The following is a 22,212-nucleotide window of genomic DNA, read 5'->3' on the forward strand; positions in this document are numbered from 1 at the left end:
CAAAAGAAAATAATTTTATTATTTAATTTCAGAATTTCAATATTTTGCCATGCAATAATGTAGTAGTGTCAATCACAATATTACCTTAACCTAGCCTTTTTCTTTTAAGCTCTATTAAACAATATTATCTGTTTAAATAGCTATTAGTTGTTTTTATTAGCGGTTAGTTGTTAGATATTTATTGATAGTAATTAGTTATTTATATAGTGATTTTAAAATAGAAATGTTCGATAAAAATAACTATTAAATTAGCTGTTAAACGTAAAAATAGTATATATATATATATATATATATATATATATATATATATATATATATATATATATATATATATAATGAAAATTTAAATGAATAAATGAGTTTGTTAATAAATTTAATAAAATAATAATGCATGATATTAAATAATTAATTTAATAATAAATAAATTTAATGAAAGAGAATAAGAGAAGGGAAAGATAAAGAAAGAGAAGAAAGAGAGGGAGGTGAAAACTTGCAATAGGAAGTAAGAGTTATTTTTTCTCAGATAAAATTAAATTTAAAAGATTTTATTTTATTAAATTAAAATTAAATGACTAAAATGAAAGGACAATCGATGCGGTTGACCCTTTTATACAAAATAATTTTACAATGATTTTCCTTTTATCTAAGGGAACCATGGAGATCTTTTTTTTTTTTTTAATAGAATTAATAAATTATTATATAATCATTGTGTCATGAGATTGATATTAAGGAGAAAATTTGAAGTAGAATATATATATATATATATATATCTTTTTTTTTTTCTTGGGAAAATTTACATTCAAGCTTATGAATTTTATCTATTGAATTTCTGTGCTGCATATATTGAATCCATAAACATACTTATTTAATTAGATTAAGAATTTATTTAATGTTATAAATACCAAAAAGAGAAATTCATTGATATTTATTTTAAAAAATTAAAAATAATAAAGAGTTTTTGTTCTTCCCTTGAGAAGGGATGTATTGAAGAGTTAATAGTTAGGGCCTTTTATTAAAAAAAAAAATAGTTAGGGCCTTTTTGTAAAAATAAAAGTTAGAAAGGAAAAGTGAATGGAATTATAAATAAAGTAAAAGGAAAAGTGAATGGAATTATAAATAAAGTAAAATTTTTATGTAAAGGAAAATTATTATTTTCTTCATAATTTTTTTTTATAGGAAAAGTAAAGAAAAGCAAGTGATTTGTTTATTTTTTATGTTTTGATAAAAAAAAAATGAGGAGAAAAAAATTATTATATTGCAACTGAATCAATTAAGTGAGTAATATATTTTTAATCACTCGACTAAATCAGGTTAGGCAAAACTTATAGAGTAATAATTAAGTGTGTTTGGGATGTAAGAAAGTTGAATAAGAGTATCAACAAGGAATAAATGCCAACATACCCCTTGAATTTGGCAGCAAAATTAAAACTAAACAAAAAGCAAAAGTTGTGTGCTTTTTTTTTTTAGTTTTTTTTTTTTCTCAAAGGTAGAAAAAATTCATTGAGAATATGCTTTCAATACATAAAAGGGCACCCCAAGCCTAAAAAATGGCACCTAGCAAGAACCCAACATATATGAGAACAAAGTCTATAGCTCACCGAACAACCTAGCAAGCTTACAATAGTAAAAGGCTTCAACCCCATCAGAAAAACCTAGCCAGCAAGCCAGAAAACTGACCCAGATCTACAAAAGCTCCTTCATGCAGGAGTGCAATGTCGTTCACACGATAACCATGGGTAGGCTTCAAAAGCTCCAAGAAGCTCAACTGGAACATGCATGGCAAAATAGAAGTTACAAAACTAGTCTTTCATCCCCTAGCACATTAAAAGCAAGCCAAAAACCAACAAAACCAGGAGAAGCCAGAAGCCATGGGACACACTCTATCACGACCCAACCTATGGGCTAGATCGGCACTATGACCTGGGCCGACCTAAAGTCCCCGAGGCCCGTAGTAAGCCTAACTATTCTTTAATCCAATCCTAAAGCCCATTTTAGGCCTAATTCAAGAATTCAAGTGGACAGAGTCCAGCCATAATATGGACCATACAATGGGGAGTTTTTGACTCGCACGACCTGTAAATACAATATATAACAATTTAGAGAGCTCAGCTCACCCTCCACATACTCATAATGTCATAAAAATTAAATGGGAGCTCGGCTCCCTCATCCAGTCCAATCATACATGTATTTAATAAGTTTACAGGTCCAACATATCAATTATAATATAGACCCAAATCAAATAAGTATTTCTAACACATGTGGAATTCTAGAGTTAATAAAATTATACAAAACATTACAGACATTAATAGATGACCTGCGAGGGAGAGAGGCAGGTTAGAACTCAACAAGAAATCTCCTGTATCCTGGAAAAATAAGGTGAATAGGAGTGAGCGTTTGACTCAGAGAGTAAAACACCGATTTTAACTACAATTTCTATAGCTATCTAAAGCTAATACATCCTAAAGAGTGGAATACAACATCATCAAAATTTTCATACCAAGCACATAATAACAACAAAAAGGTAATCTGGAGCACTCACACACCCATATATTATTCAAACAGTAAATATATGGGAGCTGATCCCCTATACATCCCTCTTAATTTAACATCTGCCAGCGAGTGTCTCTCAAGCCAAACTTTCGCTTAATAAACTAAATGCGGGGGCTAGCGAGATCATCTTGAGCCGTGCCTACCCCGACTTATCCATAAAAGATCGGGTCCCAGCGAGTCAAGCTCCAGCCGCGTCTACCCGTCTTATCCATACCCAATACCACACACTACACGCACGCCAACGCATGTACGCACGCTGCTTCAAATTACTATAAAACAACATCCATAGCATATCTGTCACACCCTACCCCTCTATAAGGTATGACATAATCCCGTAGTATATCTAATAAATTATCAAACTTCGTCTATTGATAATCTATTAAATATACTACGAGGGATTTTAACAAAATAAATGTATTTTCAAATTTAGTATGGTGATAAAAAATTTATCTTGAATGTTTTCATCTCAAGGATGTGTCATAAAACTTATTTAGTAATAATTTGGCATTTTTAAAATTTTTGCGAAAAATTCGCGTGGTTACGGCTAAAAATGGGTGAAAACAATTCTTTAATTTACGAGCAAAAACAATTTACAAAAATCTCCCAATCCAATCTCAACAATTAATAAATCCTTTCCAGCAATCAACTCAATTCCTTTTTAACAAAACTCATCATAAAGGAAGTAATTCATTAATTACAAAATTCAGAAAGAAATTTAAGTACTGCATTCATTGGGGTAATAAAATTTATTTTACAAAAATATACAGGTAATTAAAATTTCCAGATAATATTACAATAATCTATATTTGATTGCATACCAAAATAATATTACAAGAGTTTTTGTACAACTGCTTAAACGTACTTATATACACATAATTATATACTTACATCAAAATCTAATGTCTAATGGTATACCTACAATATACTCAAAATTAATCCCAATCTGTCTTCAAGGCATGCTTCAAGTGATCTCACTCAGTTGCTCTATCATTCTTTTCACCTGCGATAGCATACAATGCTATCACTGAGCGGTGAACTCAGTGGTGCACAATTAATAATTTCAAATGTAATACACTATACATTGACCAAATCATAGCAAAGAATTTGGAAATATTTAATTTCATCATAATTCATAAAATAAAAATCAATTCTTCCAATAATGTAAATTATTTGTTTAAATGACATTGATCAATAATTACAATTTAACAAATCATAAATTGATATTTGAAATATTCCCATCAATTTATGGAAATAAATATTCAATTTCACTAAATAGGGAAAAACATAATAAAATATAAACCAACTAAAATAACTAATCTCTTTTAAATTATTTGTGTATAAGATATCACTTGAAAAACACGATTGCTCACTTTCAAATCCATTCTTCTTCTCACTAACTTAATGCAAGACTAATCCATAAGGGCCATCTTCGAAGTTATTCTCACTCCCTATGATAGGGGAGATCGAATCGTGCACATTTCATCCTTAATACCATAACAAATTAAATTCCGAAAGGGTCATCTTCAACTTAGATCTAACCTCTTATATGAGGAAGATCAAATCATCAATGTACATGTACCATGGTAATCAAAATAAAGCTAACACCAGTGTCTCCTCAACAAATGAGGGACGGGTAATAATCATGTCGAGCATTAGTAGTGAGATATAAAATAACGTCATAAAATTTATTGCCCTTTTTGTGAGCATAAATCACAATATAAGTTCATTTCCATGCCAATATCAGTAATCAATATTTTTCATGCAAATCACAATTTAAATTACAATTTCCATTTTCCATGCAAATCCCATTTCAATCACAATTTCCCAAAATCAAAGTCATTTAACCCACAACAATATTCAATAAATGCTGGAATAAAATCATAACTTGATAAACATAAATCATGAAGAAATAAAATCATTTAATCATTCAAATTATGTAAAACATTTATAAATTAAAGACTAGTTGTGCACAAACCTCGTTTGTTGTCTTGATTTATTCCAATTTTTTCTTCTTCCTTGTATGGCTTCTTTCCAACTGAAACATATAATTTTAAAGTGTTTCAATATCCCTCCATACCATTTCTAATAATTAATCCCCTAATTAATCTTTGCATATTTAATTTTACCCATAAAATCTCCTAAGGTTGGGTTCTTTATATTTATGGCTATGATGGTTACTATTCATTTAACTAATTAGGTAAAATATTGATTTTTTCATACATAATAGGTATACTAGTTCCAATTATACCAATATACCACATTTTGGGTCTTACATTTATTGGCATTGGTTACCACTTGAAATTCAAAACTCCCTAAGAGAAATGCTAAAATTTCAGTTTTGGTCACTTAGGATTACTGTTCCATTGAACCTATCTACAGTAGAAATTTGGTCAACTTTTCTTCATCAAAGTTGTTCTTTACTATCTTAGCTTTAATTTCCTTTTTGAATCACTCCATTTGGAATTTTGTAGCTCAAGTTATGCCATTTTCATTAAGGCTGGCCGAATTGGTCATTTTCCAGAATTCTAGGCAAATTCTAGTTCTAGCAGTTTTGATGACCTAATTTGTACTAGCGATGTGGTTTGGTTAGAGTCAGATCTGGGTTATGTGTTCTTCATAAGAAATGTTCTACTATGTCTAAGCTTTCCAATGGCTTAAAAATCAAGTCATTTGGATCTCTCTACACAAAGTTATGACCATTTGAACATGTACTGTTCATATGATCAATTCTGTCCAGCAATAGGGTACCAAATCCGGATTCACCCTAATTTTAAACTAACTTATGGTCAGTTTTTGGGCAAGGTTTCTTCATAAAAAATGTAGCATTATGACCCTAATTTTATCTCCAATTAGCCTCATATCAATTGGAGACATACAATTCAACTTATAACCTCCTAAGTGGACAGAGGTCAGGCTGTCCAGAATTCAACAATTCCACATCCTCAACTCAACTCAATTCCAATCATCAATTCACAATTCAAAACACTCTAAATGATCAAAATTGGGCATCAAAACATCAATTGGTTACTAATTCTCAAAATTCCCAATTTCCAATTAAAACCCTAATTCTTGTCTTGCCAATTTCATACACCTATATAATTTCTATGCCATTTATCACCTATTTCATGTTCATAGTCTCATTTAAGCTAAATTACATGTTCAATTTCATCAAATCACCTCAAATTATACTTCCCCCATGGCTGGCTGAAATTCAACTTTAAGATTTATGCACAATTCTTCAATTTCCTGAGTTATTTTCTCATATCTAAATGCAAATTCATGCATACATATTTATTTAGGTTAGGGAGATAACATACCTTAATTTGTGAATTTCCTACTTCTTCAAATCTCCTTTCTTTCTTCTTCTTTTTGTTGCCAATAGCTCTACCAAGGTCTAAAATCAAGTTTTTGTTTTAGTAACTATGGGATTTGGGAAGAGAATTCAAGGTTTCAAATGCAACAATGGAGGGAGTGGGTTTATGGAAGTGAGCTGGCCATCTAAATGAAGAAGACAATCCTTTTTGTCTTCTTATTTTGATATTTATCTACAATTTTTGTGATTTAGAAATTAAAATTTTAATTTGATCATGATTACATCATCCTAGTGATGTCATAATCCATTATAATTTGAAATTTCCTTTCTTTCATTTTCTTTCTACTACACATCTCTACATTTTTAATCATTTTTCAATATTTTAATTTTCTACATTTTAACGGACATGTAGGTCAAAATTTACCTCTAAGAGTGAATTGACCAAAATGTCCCTTATCTGGTCTGATCAATTTTCTAATAGTACTAGATTGCTTCATGAACTCTAATTCAATTATTTGAGCTGGTTCTCTATTCTTTTCTATGGTTTTCATAATACCATTAGCTTCACAATAATACTTAGACCTGGGGTTCCATAGGGTCCCACTCCAAAATAGGGCAGCGACTGACCTCACAGTCACTTTCTGGTTCTATTACTCATCGTTGTGGCCTCGGCTCATTTAACCCATCATGCTTTATTTTTCTTATTTCCATTTCATCTTCATATAATTGCTATTAATTTTTGTTCATAGCTTTTCTAGATGACTTAAATATGGTTCTGAACATCCTGATTGTCCGGACAGACACTAGTCATTGGAATAGTGGAATGTACAGAACTAATGAATATAGGGGTGTTACAATATCATCAATTAAGAATGCAATATAAAACATGCCTAGTGTTTAACTACATAGATAAATAATTATATGTGATGCATGAGCATGCCTGAACATATAATAATATTGAAATTATAATTAAAATCAATATTTTACTCACAAACGTGAACTGAGGTCATTGTGGCGGCTGGGAGGAGAAGGAAGGCTGTCTCGGTTTACCTGATAATTTTATTACAATTATTTAATATGTTTGACTAATACAAGCTTAAAAAGAATCAAAGACACCCAAAGTCGTGCCGAAAATCCGACAGAGTCTCCCCTATACCTAAAACCTACCCAATCTGCAAAAGGGTTCAAAATGCACTTCTATATCCAAAAATCACACAATCACAACTCAATAACATTACATATCCCCTCCTGGGCCTATCCAAACAGTCAACCATCACAATTTGAAAAATTACAGTTTAGTCCCTATAACTAACCCTTTTGAAAAAACTACTCAAAGGAGCTCTAAAAATTTTAAAATTTTGTCTTGCAGTCCTTACCAATATTATTAAGCTAATGCAAAAGGAATTATAATTTTCTAACCTACCACGAATATTTTATAGATTTTTAATCGAAATCAGGCACTAGATAATTAAGAAAAATAAGGGTTCGGGTTTACCTATGTCAATTTCGACCTTGGGGACGCGTTCGAAACGTCTGAAAATGGTGGGTTTACCTATAATTTGGACCCAATTCTGAAGCTTTCCCTGTAGTCTGTCCGCCCGACTCGAAATTATAGACTGGAGCAACTATTGAATTTTGGTGAATTGATTGTACCTACGCGAAGCCCACAACACGGAGGTTAGTACATAATTTTTATGGAATTTATTAAGCTCATTTAGTACTCAGAAAAATACTGTGAAGTTTCGTAGGACCTTTCAAAAAATGGTGTCAAAAAAATTTGAAATGGGTATTGCCGCGAAGCTCTTGTCGAGGGGAGCACTCCGATACTTTCGGATTTTTCGTGGGGTTCATGGTTTGTGAGAAATTTAGCCCCAAAATCAAAATAGGCTAAAACTTCCTGAACAAAAATTGGACAAACCGCTTGATGGATTTTTGTATTCTTGGTGTCTATGGAAAGCTCTTAAGGTGTAGATGGGTTTTGTGACAAGACACGGTCCAATCGGTGGCTGGATCTACCGGATTTTGGCTGGGAAGACGAAGCAGCATGTTGCACGAACAGGAGTTTTGGGGCACGTTTTCCTGTGATTCTAGGCAGTGGCCGACAAGGGGGAGGGTACCAGGGTGGTCGTCGGTGTGAGGGAAAGGGCTGGGTGGCGGCACCCGGCAGTGGGGAGGAGAGAGGAGAGAGAAAACGGGAAGGGAAGAGAGGGAGTCGGGACGAACCAGGGAGAAGGAAAGAAAAAGAAAAGGGCTGGTTCGATTCGATCGGTCCAACCCGGTCCCGTTTGATTCAACCGGTTCGATTTAGAATACCCGAAATTGAATTTTTACTCCGTCTTGGGACTAAAAATGAGGCCCAAAAATTTCAAAAAATTTCAGAAAACTCAAAAAATTTTGTAGAGTCTAAATATATTTTTAGTTTTATCATGTGGTCTTTAAATTAATTTTTAAAAATCATCGAAGTTTTGCATTTTCGACAAATCAAATCCGATTTTTAAAATTTGGAAAATTTCAAATAATTTTTCAAATTTTAAATAAAATAAAATATTAATATTTATCTATAAAATAATTAATTTAAAAATTAGGGGTATTACACATTCGGTGCTGGTGCACCCTATCTCATCTTTTCTTATACTGTATTAATTTAAATTTCATTTATTTGTATTATCCCATGCGTTGAATTTTTTTTTTTTGTGTCACATTTCATTTTTATGGAGACCCGGACAAAGTCTACTCTGTTTTATTAGCGTATGACGGGTTTCACTATTCACCCGTTAAAACAGTTCATATCCATTTCATATTTCCATATGTCATACCATATCATCATATATCATCATAATTCTCATCACATCATTGCTCATAAAATTTTCAATAAAATATATTTCATTCATTCATGTAAAATTTATATACAATAATTTTACAAATTATTTACAATCTCAAAATGATTTACATCATTTACTTATATACAAAGAACAAAATATAAAATCTAAACAAACATGGGCCCTACCAAATATGGACTGTTGAGGTGATGTCCACACTATAGCAGATCTGATAAAAATCCTATCTAAGCCTTATTGTTGCTGCTGGTGGTCTCCTGTATCTACACGTGGTAAAACCAACGCGCTAAGCAAATTGCTTAGTAGCGCATATATTGAAGTAAAAATAACTAAATAATTAAAGTAATTATTTCATGTATAATTTTATAAATTTTTAGTCATTTACATATTTATTTAACTTTGGGAGCTAATAAATATATCGGGATCTTTTCTGCTCATTTATCTCATATTCAGTCTTATTAAATTCATATCAGTGCCCAAGTAACCTATAACAGACTGGATACATAGGAGTATACTAATTAGACATCCATATATCTATCATGTATACATCGGTCATGTCAGGCACAAGGCCAATGGGCAAGCATAAAGCCAGAAATTATAATAGGCACAAGGGCCAACGGGCAAATATAAAGCCTGTTGAGTACCCATATCAGACATATGTTGTCTGTCAATGATCATTAATGTAAGCAGTACCGCAATCTGTAGTCCCTAATTGGTATACCAATCGATCCATGCTATATACATAAGTCTAGGTATACTTTAGGCAAATTAGAAAATTTTAAGCACTTATAGTTTCATTATTTCATGTTATACACTATTTGTGTTTCATAGCATTTTCATGTTACTTGTAATTGGAACATAAGTCCCAAATACATAATGACATCACATATGTGTTCATCAACCCACGTAGGGTGAATAACATTTACAACTTAAGTTATTTTGTAAAGGATTTCATGAATCCAAAATAGGTATCTTAATTTCATCTAGCAATTTGATCAAGTTATACACTCTGTTTGGCCACACTTCCTTCATAGAAGTTGTTCCTCTATGTCTTATCTTTGTTTTCCTTTTTGAATCATGTCATTTGGAGTTTTAGAACTCAACTTATGGTAAGATTAACAAAACTGGTTCATTGCCTCTTTCTGGTTCCAGAACCATGCAGATTCTGGAGTCCACCTTTATCTAGTCATTTAGGCATGCTACAGTCAATTTTAGGCCTAATGTTCTTCATATGAATTATTACCCTATGTCTTAGGGTCACTCAAGTTCAATAATCATAATTTTTTAGGTTATGTAGAGTGAGTTATATCCAATTAATTGACCTGAACTCCTGAACCCTGTGCCTTCAGGATTTCAGGATCAGGTCAATGTTTTTTATTCCCATTTTAGGGTCCTAACATTCAAAATTTGAGGAAGGTTCCTGAATCTAAGTTAGATCCCTATTTCTTAGGTTTCCAGAACAGTTTGACTCATCCCAATTGGAGTTTCCTAATGGGAGATATGATAAAAATACTATTTTGGGGTCAAGTGGCTATTTAGTTCAATTTCAGGATTTGGCATATTGATTTGTCCTAGCCAACTGACCAAGTTCCATTAGGTTCTGGGTTTTAGTCAAAATACCAAAATTGTAGTTCTAGGTCTTATAAAATTTTTTGCTTTAGTTTCACTACATTTACAGTTTTGTGGACCAAGTTATGGCATTTTTACCAAAACTGGTCAGGCAGGTCCAAGTCTAGAATTTCAGGGCAATTTTAGTTATGGTCAGAATTGTTGACCTAATTTTTTCTAGCAATTTGGTTGGGTTAGAGGCAGAATTGGGCTCTGTGTTCTGCATGAAAAATGTGCTCCTATGTCCAACCTTTCCAATGGTTTAAGAATCAGGTCATTTTGACCTTCCTAGCATAAGTTATGGCCATTTGAATATTTACTGTTCATATGATCATTTTTCCAGGTTCAGCCTATAGTTACCCGGATTCAAGCCAACTTTAGGTCATTTTAGGTTCAATTTCTGGGCAGGGTCTCCACATGAAAAATATAGCTTTATGTCCTAGGTTTCATCTCTAATTGGACTCACACTAATTGGAGCAATGTGACTCTACTTATGGCTATACAACCTTGCTGGACTCATATGTCCAGAATCTTGCACAAGAAATCAACACTCCCAATATTAATTTCACCCAACTCCTAGACTTCATCAAATTCATTGCACTTCAAATAGTCAATAATCAACTTCAACAGCATCAATTACGCATCAATTCACAAAACCCTAATTTTTGGATCAAAACCCTTACTTCAAATTCTCAATTCATGCATAACACATGTAAATCAATTTCTACCACATGTAAACTCATCAAGGACACTACTAGACAAGTTAATTCCATAAAAAATCATAAATTCCCAAGTTTTCTCATGGCTGCCAAAAATTCAATTCCTCACATACTCATCATTTTCTTTAATTTTCATGTTATACTAACTCATTTCCTCATGCTTACAACACTTAAAGAAAGAAGATAGCTTATATAGTGCACTAACCTTACTAGGTGATTTTTGCAAGCTTTAAATTTCACTTTTCCTTCAATTTCTTGGCTGCCAAATACTTCCTCAAGGTGTAGGAGTAATTTTTAGTGAAGGGAAGTATTGATTTTGGTGTGAAAAAGGGAGGGAAATCAAGCTAGAAGAAAGAAAAATGGTGAAAGCTCTCTAAGGGAATGGTTCGGCCATGGGCTTCCAAGGGAAGAAGATGATCATTTCTTTCTTTTTTTTCCATTACTTGATTTTATCTCTATTTATATGTAGTTGTCTAAATTTAATTGGTTATAATTTTAATGATGTTATTTTGACATCATGCTTATGTCATTATTCATTTATATTTATATTTTTTTCTTTTCTCCTCTTTCCCTTTTCCATTACACAAATTCATGATTTTAATTTATTTTTAAGGTTTTATTCTCTTTCATTTTGATTGAGTTTAGGTCAAGATTCAATACTGAAGGTGAAATAACCAAAATACCCTTCGTTGTATTCATTGAGTTATAATTGTCTTTATTTCCTTGGATTCCTTTGACATTTTTATTATCATTTAAACCTCATAAATCCTTCAATTAAGACCCAAATAATTATTTCACAGGGTTTCCCCATGAGTCTGGGGTTGGCAACTGCATTTACAGTGGCTTCCCATTAAGATTACCCATCGCCGGGACTTCGGCTCCTTTAACCTATTTACACTTCATTTCTTTTATTTATCCTTAATTTTACTTGGTCTTTATTCAGTCAATTTATGTCTCCTCACCCTAGTTTAAGTATAGTTTCAAATATCCTGACTGTCAGAATAGACGTTAGTCATCGAAACAGTAGAATGTACGGATTCAAGCTAGTGTCGTTGAACCCCTCCCTTGTAAGCCTACCATAAAGGAAGAAGAATCTCGTCCTCTACCCTATCCCCTTCCTAATGAAGGACCCACAAAAATCTATCTCATTGCTAGTTAAGCCATACCACTTGACCCAATCTACTACTATGAAGCCACCTTTTTTATATTGGGACACTCCCTAGACATGTGTCCCTCCTGACCACACCTGTAGCTTTGGGAGGTTCCAAACTTGCAAACTCCTTGATGAGACTTCCCACATCTAACACAACCAGAGGTATCTGATCCCAAACCAGATTGGCTTCCCACCCCAAGGTCTGACTTGATTATACTCTAGAACTTATTCTTCTTCTACTTCTTGCCAAACTTTCTTCCTTTATCTTTCTTGGTTTCGAATGAGAAAATAGTTTTAGTTAAGTAACTGAACCTCCCTACATTAGTAGCCTTACGGATTGATTGACTTTTGTACTTTTTAATTCTAGACTCGCTTCAATGATAGCCTTAGCTTCCATCTTTCTTGCAACATCTATGATAAAATGGAAATTATGGATTTCTGCAGCCAAAATCAATAAGGAATATCTGGAGTGCAACCTCTGGGTATACCTCTTTGCTTTCTTCTTATCCATATCATAATCCTGCCCCGCATACCACAAAAGATTAATAAAGTTATCTGTATACTCATCAACACTCATATTAGTAGTTTGTCTCAACTACTCAAACTTCACCACTTTCAGTTCCCTAGAGCTTTCTAAGAAAGCCTAATTGGTAAACTTTACCATAAATTGAGACTAGGTCATATTGTCAACCCTGTCAACAACATAAGACTTGTACCATTCCTTTACCTTCTTACATCTCAAAATAAAGGTGGCCATCTGAATGGCCCTACTATCACTGGAGTCCAATTCATCGGCTATCATTTGACCCCCTTAATATACTTGAAAGGATCATTTCCTTCCTTATACTTAGGAACATCTAGCTTTAAGTAGTCTATTATCTTTGCTTTATTTTGACTACTTATCCTAGTCTCTTGTGTGGAAACTATAGGAATTGTAGGAGGTGGTGGTGGTACTTGTTCTCTTATAACTCCCTCCATGGAATTTTGAGTTCTCATGATGGTTAAAGAACTTTGGGGGTACTATTCTGGAGGGTACATGAGATATGGGTTAAATGGTGGGAAATAAAGTGGGTAGGACATTAAAGAGGGATATTGGGGATAGCCCGTAAACCCAGGGTTTCCAAAACTTCCCTACTGAGTATATTGATACCCAAACCCATACTCTGGTCCTGACTGTGGAGGAGATACAAACTCTGACTCATCTCTTCCTTCCATAAAACTATCTTCTTTCACTCTTCCCATGTCTACAGACTTCAAAGGACCTTCTAGGACCTTTTGAAGATTCTTTCCTTTCATTTATGCTTACTCTATCCCAGACAATAGGGTTAGAGGGTGAAGCGTTGGTCAACCTAGCGAACCATCTTGAAATTTCTAAAAATAAAGAAGAAGTGTTGAGCACATAAAAAGTTCATATGGAGTCACATGAACACACAACATGTCATCAATCATAGCATACATATAACATACAATATGTAATCATACAAAGACTCAACCCTAAGGGATATGTATTTCCCTAACTGTGCTAGTTAACATACTTCTTTTTACCTCTATTCTAAACTTTTACTAGCATTTAGGTCTGCTCATCTAACCTAAAGCTCTGATACCAACTTTGTAGTAAACCAGCCAGGGGCCGTTATCAGTGCTAGGGATTAGGGCAGCTTAAGGCTGCTGGAACCCGTAGCAAGCCTAAAACCTGTAAATATACTTGTACATCTGTACTATCAACATTCATACATATAATCAAACCATTACACTTCAGTCTTTTCATCCATACATAAATGTCTTTAACATAAAAGTGATTCCTAATTAGAACCTTAACATACATAGAAAATAACAAAAGCGTAATGATTTAGCATATAAACTCCCAAAAGAGTTAACATAACCATAAACATCATTATACTTAAAAATACATAACTCCATTTTTCTTTAATTACCAGTACAATACTATCCATTCACATTTTATATGTCCATCTACCCATACATCATACATAAAGGAAAAGGCTAAAGCTATCCCTGAGGCTCTCTTTTCAAAGAACTCTTATGTTCTGCAGCCCTGTATCTGGTGGTTGATCGGCTAAAAGAGGTAAGTAATTATAATCTTAATAAATGTAAACTTTTAAATTTAATTATCCTCAGATCCTTAACCCTCCAAGTCCTTCAAGCCCAATCCTACAAAATCATATCCTAGAGAGTTATATAAGGTTCTAAAAGTCTATTCACATATTAAATATATTATTTTACGCCCTTAGAAACCATGAAATTGGGTTTTGGAATGTTGAAATTAAAGGAAAAATAAAATGGGTAGAACTAAGTTTGGCTGCCGGAGTCTTGGGCTTCGGCTACTGAACTTTGGAACATCAGGTGTCCATTTTGGGCAGTAGCCATTATGGCTACCAAAGTGTTAGATTTCGGCTACCGAACCTAGAAAATTTTTAGATTTTCTAAGAAATTGCATACTTTGGCTGTCAAACTTATAATTTTGGGCAATAGAACTTAGGAATTTCCAGAATTTCTAAGTCAAAAACTTGCAAAATCCCTCTCCCAAAAACCTCAAAACTCACTCCAAAGTTCCAAAACTCAAACCAAACACATATACACATCTCTAAGGCCTAAAACAACTTGAAATCATGTTTAATACCCATATACATTAACCAAAAACTCAAATCCTAGGTTTTCCCTAAACCCAAAATAACATAAACATGGATTTTACTCAATTCATCAAGGGGAACTAGCCATTTAAGGCCCATAACATTTAAACATAGCTATTCTAACTACAAAACATGCAATTTAAATACAAAATCACAAAACCCTAACCCTAACATTCATAAACTTCCTAAAACTCAACTTAAATACAATTTTTCATTAATTGAAGTTATAGAAACCTAATCTCTCATCAATTTTCTTAGATCTATCTATTATATCAAGAAGAAAAGAAGGTTGCTTATTTTCTTAGAGCTTGGAGGTAAGAGAATCAAAACTCCAAAATTTGAATCTACTATTCCAAACTTCTAAATGGAAGAATCCACCTACAGATCTTTAAAAAACTCAAAGAAATCTCTTCATGAGCTTTTTGTATGCCCCAATAGTTAAGAGAGAGAAGAAGAAGAAAAAACTTAAGTGTTTTTTTATAGTAAAATGAGATTTTGACTCTTCTTATACCCTCACTGTTAAGAGAATTTTGGCTGCCGTGCTAGAGTCTATTCTGTCCTAAAGAGTATTTGAACAAGAAAAGGAAGTTTGGCTACTGAAAATCTATCCTTCAGCTACCGAAATTCCTTCTTCCAAAAACATTTAAAAGCTTTTAGGAAATAAAACCTTTAAAATATTTTCATTTTTAAATACATTTTGAACATCTCAAAAACACATATATACATACATAAACATATTTTCACATCTTACCGTCACCCCCTTGTTAGTGAATTTTTAATTTTTTTTTTTCACCAGAATATTTTGTCAAGGACATATATTCCGACCTCAAAAAATGGTAGGTATTACAATTAGCCTTATTTTCAAATATTAAAATGATAATAATCTCCATTAAAGTGAGTAAATTAAGCCAAAATTGAAACCTTGGGAAACCACTGAAATTTCTTGAATTTTCTTAATTTTTATTATTTTATATAAAAATATATTTTTTTCTTGATGCCCCATTGAATTTTATTTAATCTCTCCAATGAAATTTATTTTCTTAATTTATAAAAATTTTGTTACATGAGACTTACTAAGCATTAGATCTAAAATATATCAAAAATTTTATAATTATTTAATTATTTATTGAAGAAATAAATTGAAATATTCTAATTAGTAATTATTTAACTGTAACGTATGAGCTAAAGTAAAAAATGTTCATATTTAATATGAATACATTTCTTATATATTTTAATTGATCGTTAATTATTAATATTTCACTAAAAAAATTGAATTAGTAATCAACCAAATCGGTTGTTGATTCAATAAAATTTGTTGCTAATTAATTTAGCAACCAATATAGTCAGTTATAATGAAACTGGTTGCAAATATCAACCTACAATTAATTGGTTGCTAAATTAATTAAATTTACAAAAAAAAAACTTTTGATAAAAAACTATCGGTTACTACTAGTAATTGATTTAGCAACCGATCGGTTGCAAAATATTTAGTGTATTAAATTTTATAATTTTGCAACTTGTTTGTAAATCAATTGCTTTTTTTTAACTAGTTTACCCACCAAAAAGTCAGTTGGAAATAAAAAAATTAAAATTTTCAAATAACAAATAAAAAATTCAAATAAATAAATTTTTCAAAAAATTACTAAAATAATAAATTATTAATGAAAAATTAGTACTAAAAATTAATATAAAAATATTATAAAAAATGACTAATAATAACTATTAACAAAACTATATATATATATATATTATAACAAAAAAATTACTAAAAATTAATAGTACTAAAAATTTATTAACAAAAAATATATTTGTAAACAAATTTTATTTTATGCTAAAGAAAAACAAATTAAATAAAAAGATAAGAAAGGAAAAAGATGATGAAGAAGAAAAAAATATAATAAAGAAAAAGATGATGAAGAAAATAGATGAGAAAGAAAAGATAACAAAGAAGAAAATATATGAGAAAAAAAAATGATGAAGAAAATAGATTATAAAGGAAAAGATGATAAACAAAATAGATGAGAATGAAAAACATGATGAAGAAAATGAGAAAAAAGAGAAGAAAGAGAAAAAAAAAAGTATTGGGGAAAGAAAATAAGTAGTAATTTATATAAGTAAATTAGCAATCAATTTTAACAAACCAATTGTTGGTTGCTAATTTCTTTTAAAAATTAGGTAAGATTTTTTAGGGAGAAAATTTTGTAACTACTTGCGAATCGATTGTAAAGTCAGTTGTTAATAGCAACCTATTTCAATCGATTGCAAAAATCAATTACTGTTAGCAACTGATTCACAAATCAGTTATGAATAAAAAAAAATGACGAGAATTTTTTGGGGGAAAATTTTGCAACCGATTTGTAATTGGATACAAAATAAATTGTTAATAGCAATCAATTTCAATCAACTGCTAAAATCGATTGCAAATAAAGAAAATGTAAAAAAATTGGGCGAAAATTTTTGGGAGAAATTTTGATTCCTGATCGGTTGTAAAATCAGTTGTTAATAGCAACTGATTTCATTTTGTTGCAAAAATGGATTGCAAAATTTGAAGCAAATTAAAATAATTATTTAATATAGCAACAGATCCCTAAATCAGTTGTAAATAGAAATCGATTACAAATCAGTTACAAAATTTTAAAATCAATTAAAATAATTTTTTATTTAAGCAATCAATCCCTAAATCGGTTGTTAATAGCAACAAATTTCTTAATCGAATGCTAATAACAATCGATACATTTTTAAAATTAACTATTTTACCAAAAAGTTAAAATCATAAATCAGTTACTAATAACAATATATTTCAATTAATTACAAAAACTGATTACAAAACGAATTATTTTATATATATATATATATATATATATATATATATATATATATATATATATATATATATATATATATATTAATTTTTCTCGAAACTATAGTAAATAATATAATTGAATAGGGTACGTTTCATTTTAAGGCAATATAATAAATTGAAATTTTAACATAATTATCTTTTAATAAAAGGTAGTATGTTTATTTATTTATTTGTTTATTTATTAATGGGTCAATATTTTATATAAAAGAAAATATAGTTTTTGTCAAAAAATAAATGCAAGAATATAAAATTTTTGTCCCAATGATTAAAAATTTTGGCTCTAGTGAGGTTAAGGGAGAGCAGATTTCGGTTTAAATCGAAAAACTGAACCGAGTCAATTTGGTTCAATCGGTTCAGTTTTAAAATTTAATCGGTTTGGTTCGGTTTATAATTTTTAATAATTTTGGTTAATAGGTTCGGTTCGGTTATTTTCATAAAAAATAAAAAAAAATCAAACCGAACCAAAATTACATATATATATATATATATATATATATATATATATATATATATATATATATATATATATCAAGGAAATCCTAAGATTTTTGAGTTTTGATTTCTAATTTTTTTGGTTTTTATGTTTTTGTTATTGAGATTTAATGTTGAAAATAAGAAATTTTATAAAATTCAGTTTGATCGGTTTAAAATCGAACCGAACCGATATTTATCAGTTTGGTTCATTTTGATTTTCTCTTAATAATCGGTTTGGTTCGATTTTTAAATTTTTTGATTTTTGATTTTATCAATTCGGTTCGATTCGAAACCGAACCGACCGTTTGCACACCCCTAAGTGAGCTACCATATTTGGCAATGGAAAAGACGATGTGAAGGGTGGTTTTATGATTTCTATCCTTACCAAATTCATATTTATATAGAGAGGGATAACATAATATATTTTGTAAAATTTCTCCTTATAATTATATATATTCATTAATTTATGCAATTAAATTTTAACATGTATTTTTCTTAAATGTATCCTAACTACATTTATAAGAATCTATTTGCTATTAATGTTTGATTTATTTTTAAGAAAAATGTTATTTGAAAAATTTTTATTAAAAATTTTTAAATTTTAATTTAAAATTAACATATTCTAATTAAAAAAATTTTAAAATAATAAATTTTTTTTATATCATCTTAAAAGTGTAGCCCTTTCAAATAGCCGAATGCATCATTTCATACTTAAATTTTATTAAAAAAATTTCATATTACTTATAACTTTTAAAACGTCCCATAATATATCTCAACTCTTATAAAGTAGAATTAAAATATCTTTAAGACCGAACGTAAATTACAATCACACTGGCATGATGATCTACTAACTAAAATCCAAAAGATGTCTTAGTTTTACTTTTACAAGCATTGAAATGTATCATAAGACATTTATAAGAATTAAGGTGTCTTGAAATGTTTTAAAAGTTTAAGGCATCAAGAGGATTTTTCTAGTAAAGTTCAAAACTAAATTTATATATTCAGCCTTTTTAAAGAATAATTTTTAATTAATTTTTTTATTTCAAACAAAGTCTTATATCTTACATGTAAGGGAAAAAAAAAAAAAAAAAAAAAGCAAGAGGTCTCCTCTTATTGTATTGAATGCATTTTCTTTTTCCTTCTAAGAAACAATATATACACAATGAAAGGTGTGTTTCATGCCCCTACACAAAAAAGGGGAAAAGGAAGGCTTGAGGATTTCAAATTCTGAAAATTAGAATTAAAAAAAATTAAATAGACAATATTGAAGTCGAGAAAAATTGAAATTGGTTAATTAATATAATATATCTAAGAATAACTAATGCTGATAATGGTCATACTAAGTTTAACACTCAAAATCTTTGAAAATCCAAAAGGTTTGAAATTTGCAGTTATTCTAAATTACAACTCAAATGAAATTAATTAGATACATATTTATATGAACTTGTAATTGTTATTCTTTAGATGTAAATTTTGTTGCAATTGATATGAATGAACAATTTATGAAATAAATACACTAAATTTACTCTATCATATAATTCAATGAATTTTTCTTGTATAAATCTGGTCAATTATGAATCTAAAATATAAAATATAATGAGATTCATTTATTAAATATATGAATCTCATGTATTTAAACAATAATTTTCCTGATTTAATATTGTCTAATTAATTATAAAATTAAGTCTTCATTGCATAAAATTAAATAGTTTCAACAAAAAAAAATTGGGTTAAAATTACAAATGATTTTGGAAAACCAAAATTGTAAAAAAGGCACATATAAATTTGTAAACCCTATGCTTATTTTATTGGAGATTAAACAAATCTTTTTTAAAAAAGAAAAGAATATTTACAATTAAATTAAATCTGTATCCTAAACCTCCTTGCAGCCGTTTTGTTCTCCTTGATAGAACGAAGAAGAAGAAGAAGAAGAAGAAGAAGAAGAAGAAGAAGAAGAAGAAGCACTAAAAGAAGGAGCAACAACAACAGAAGAATAAACTTTAGAACTGCCAAATGATAGCCCACAAAGCTCGTTATTCCCATCCAATTGATGATGATCTGAATATGAAGAACAAACTATAGTTTCTTCCACCATCGTCTCAAAATTTTGATCTAACCATGGAATTTTATTAGATGCTGCTACTGCTACTGCTGCTGCTGCTGAAGATGATCTTGCATGGTTCTTCATAACTGCATGTTGAAGAAGTTGATATAACTTTGGATTTTTTCCTAGTAACCTGCAATTTTCTTGGTGGGAATCGATGGTGTTTCCATGGTAAGGAAAGTTGGTCTTTGCGTTTCTTCCTCTTAGAAGCCTAGCTGCACTGTCATAAGCCATGGCAGCCTCTTCTGCTGCATCGAAAGTCCCTAACCATAGCCTCAGCTTCTGCGATGAGTCTTTGATTTCGGCAACCCATCTCCCTGATGGTCTTTGCCTAACTCCAAGATACCTTCTTACTTGCTTATTGATGACCATGCCTGATCTTGTTGATCTCTCATCTCCATTTTCAAGAGGTTGTACTGATGAGGTTGTTGGATTACAAGGTTTTTCTTGATGAGATGAAGGAGTTTTTGATGAGCTCTCTTCCTTGTCCATTGTTGCTAAGATGAGCTTTCGGGTTTGATTTAGCACTTGTTGAAGGGAGAGCCTCCAATCCATAGAATATATTTATTATTAAGTAATAATGACTGCAAGAATGATGACGAGGATAATGGCAGGTTACTTGTCTTATTTGGATTAATTACTCACTGCAAATCTGTCCACGATTACCCCATTAGTCTTTCTCTACTTTAAGGTGCAGGAAAGATTTTATATTCAAGTTTTTTTATCAACTTATTCTAAAATTATACAACTGTACATAATAAGAAAGAAAAGAATTATCTGTCACTGTATAGCCTATATCAATCTATTGTGCTCTTCCATTAAATTTTAAAAAGAAAATATTTCAAATTAATATTTAAATATCTCCATATGCTTTTTGAAAAAAAAATCTGAAAATGAATAACATTTCATAGTTATATGATATTGAAAGCAAATAATCAAATGTCTTTGTAAGTGAAATATTATTATTTTATATAATTAGATATAGGGATTCATTATATGGTAAAGAACCAATTTTTTTATTATATAATTTATTATATTTGATTTGTTTAGTATTTAAAATTATATTTATTTATTTTATCTAATAATGCATTTGATAATTTATTTAGTTTCTATAATTACTATGATATAGGAACTCACTACACTAATTATAAAGGATTTTGATTTTATATATGAGCATAGAAAGAAGTAAAATTCTTGTCTAGATTCGATCTATTATAGACTTAAGATATAAACATGTGAAACTTATATATTTAATAAGTAAATATCACCATACATTTTATATATTGAATCTATAATAAATTAAATTTAGGTAAGGTGCAAAACAGATATAGCCATATGAAATACTGTAATAGCAAGCCATCAAGCACTGTTTTTAAATGTATATAATATATTACCAGATAAATTTTGATAATTGTCATTGAACTTATCTAGTTGTAACATTACAGTCCCTTAACTTAAAAATATAATATAAAACCCCCCATTAACTTTTAAATTTTGCATAGTAAAATCCCTCTAACCTCAAATTACCAATTTTTTAGTTAGACGCTGACTTGGACAATTCCAACATAGAGCTTAGTCATTATTTATCTTTCTCTCTCAAGTCATGTATAAATTGAATCATTTTTCTTTCTATAGGCAGAATAATTTTTTATGCATAAAGAGAATTATTTTGCACTTTGCATAAGAAAGGAGAGAGAAATATTGACTAAGTGTCATGTGTGAGCTATTCATATCAGTTTCTAACTGAAAAATCAATAATTGAAAGTGAGAGAGATTTTACTATGCAAAAGTTAAAAGTTTAGGGGGTTTTATGTTACATTTTAAAATTAAAGGACTATAGTGTTATAACTATATAAGTTCAGGGGTAGTTGTTGAAATTTATCTATATATTACCAATTGACTATAGTTTGAAGGGACTTGAAAGAAGGAATATTAGGCATCAT

The 22,212-nt window shown here is 30.3% G+C and overlaps 1 protein-coding gene across 1 annotated transcript; it reads right to left on the minus strand.

Moving 5' to 3' along the window:
* Positions 1 to 1,642: 1,642 nt before the first annotated feature.
* On the minus strand, positions 1,643 to 20,782 carry LOC110652817 (ethylene-responsive transcription factor RAP2-6-like). Its single transcript, XM_058152500.1, has 2 exons — positions 20,129 to 20,782; positions 1,643 to 1,765 (listed from the first exon to the last, which is right to left on the minus strand). Exons 1-2 carry the CDS (start codon positions 20,759 to 20,761, stop codon positions 1,643 to 1,645), a joined length of 756 nt encoding a protein of 251 aa, XP_058008483.1. The 5' UTR covers positions 20,762 to 20,782.
* Positions 20,783 to 22,212: the final 1,430 nt, after the last annotated feature.

Source organism: Hevea brasiliensis, chromosome 9 (assembly GCF_030052815.1).
Source record: "Hevea brasiliensis isolate MT/VB/25A 57/8 chromosome 9, ASM3005281v1, whole genome shotgun sequence".
In the NCBI taxonomy this organism is placed as follows: domain Eukaryota; kingdom Viridiplantae; phylum Streptophyta; class Magnoliopsida; order Malpighiales; family Euphorbiaceae; genus Hevea; species Hevea brasiliensis.